The following is an 827-nucleotide window of genomic DNA, read 5'->3' as shown; positions in this document are numbered from 1 at the left end:
CTCCAGCCCTGGCAGTCCCGGCGCTGAGCGTGGCCGCCCCGCAGCGTGGATCCGTGCCATGCCAGCCTGCGGGGCCTGCGAGCGACAACGGGATGTTGGGGAGCCCCGGGGAGCCCTTCCCGTCCTCCCGCCCTTTGCACCGTCGCGTGATGCCGTGGATGTGCGGGGCCGGGACTCACCAGAGGGCATCCGTCAGCACGTCGCGCCCATTGAAGGTGTAGATGGGGCTCCGCGGGGCCGCTCCAGCCTGGCTCTGCAGGAGGGAGCTCCAGGAGCGAGCCAGCAGCTGGCCCTGGGAATGTGGGGGTGGCACTGAGCTGGAGGTGGGGGGCAAGTGCCCCCCAAAGCCCCTTGTCCCCATTCTCTGGGTTCGTATCGGTGGAAGAAAACACGCGGAGAGCCCGTGCTCCCTGGGGGGACACCCTGAGCCCTCGGGGGTAGGGCCGCCTGCCTTCAGGTTGACGATGGGGAGGGTCCTGTCCGTCCTCTTGACGATGGAGGCCAGGTCCTGGCTGGGAGCCGACAGGAACGCCCGGAAAGTGCCGTAGAGCCGGGCCTCCTGTGACTGCCGGTAGCACTGCAGGTCGGCGCCGCGGATGCCGCTCATGTCCCCGGAGAGGGGCGCGTTCAGGGCCACCAGACGGAGCTACGGGGACAGCGGGTGGCAGCGCATGGGGGGCCGGGGCTGCCGGGGCACGTGCCGTCATCCCGCACCCCATGGGGCACTGCAGTCCCCTGGGGTCGGGCATCGAGGTTTATACAGACCCACGGACACGGGGGGGGCTCCCCGAGCACCGTGGGGTTGGAAGGGGCCAGGAAATGGGGCA

At 70.3% G+C, this 827-nt stretch overlaps 1 protein-coding gene across 1 annotated transcript; it reads right to left on the bottom strand.

The window, feature by feature from the left end:
• Positions 1-7: 7 nt before the first annotated feature.
• Positions 8-671, bottom strand: LOC104916777 (collagen alpha-1(XV) chain-like; the record flags this gene model as incomplete). Its single annotated transcript, XM_010727784.3, has 3 exons — positions 452-671; positions 180-292; positions 8-75 (listed from the first exon to the last, which is right to left on the bottom strand). Coding segments are annotated over exons 1-3 (337 nt in total), but the record flags the coding sequence as incomplete, so codon positions are not given.
• Positions 672-827: the final 156 nt, after the last annotated feature.

The sequence above is a fragment of the Meleagris gallopavo genome, unplaced genomic scaffold (genome assembly GCF_000146605.3).
Source record: "Meleagris gallopavo isolate NT-WF06-2002-E0010 breed Aviagen turkey brand Nicholas breeding stock unplaced genomic scaffold, Turkey_5.1 ChrUn_random_7180001944275, whole genome shotgun sequence".
In the NCBI taxonomy this organism is placed as follows: domain Eukaryota; kingdom Metazoa; phylum Chordata; class Aves; order Galliformes; family Phasianidae; genus Meleagris; species Meleagris gallopavo.
Note: the sequence above shows the minus strand (reverse complement) of the source record. Positions and strands in the feature narration are given on the sequence as shown.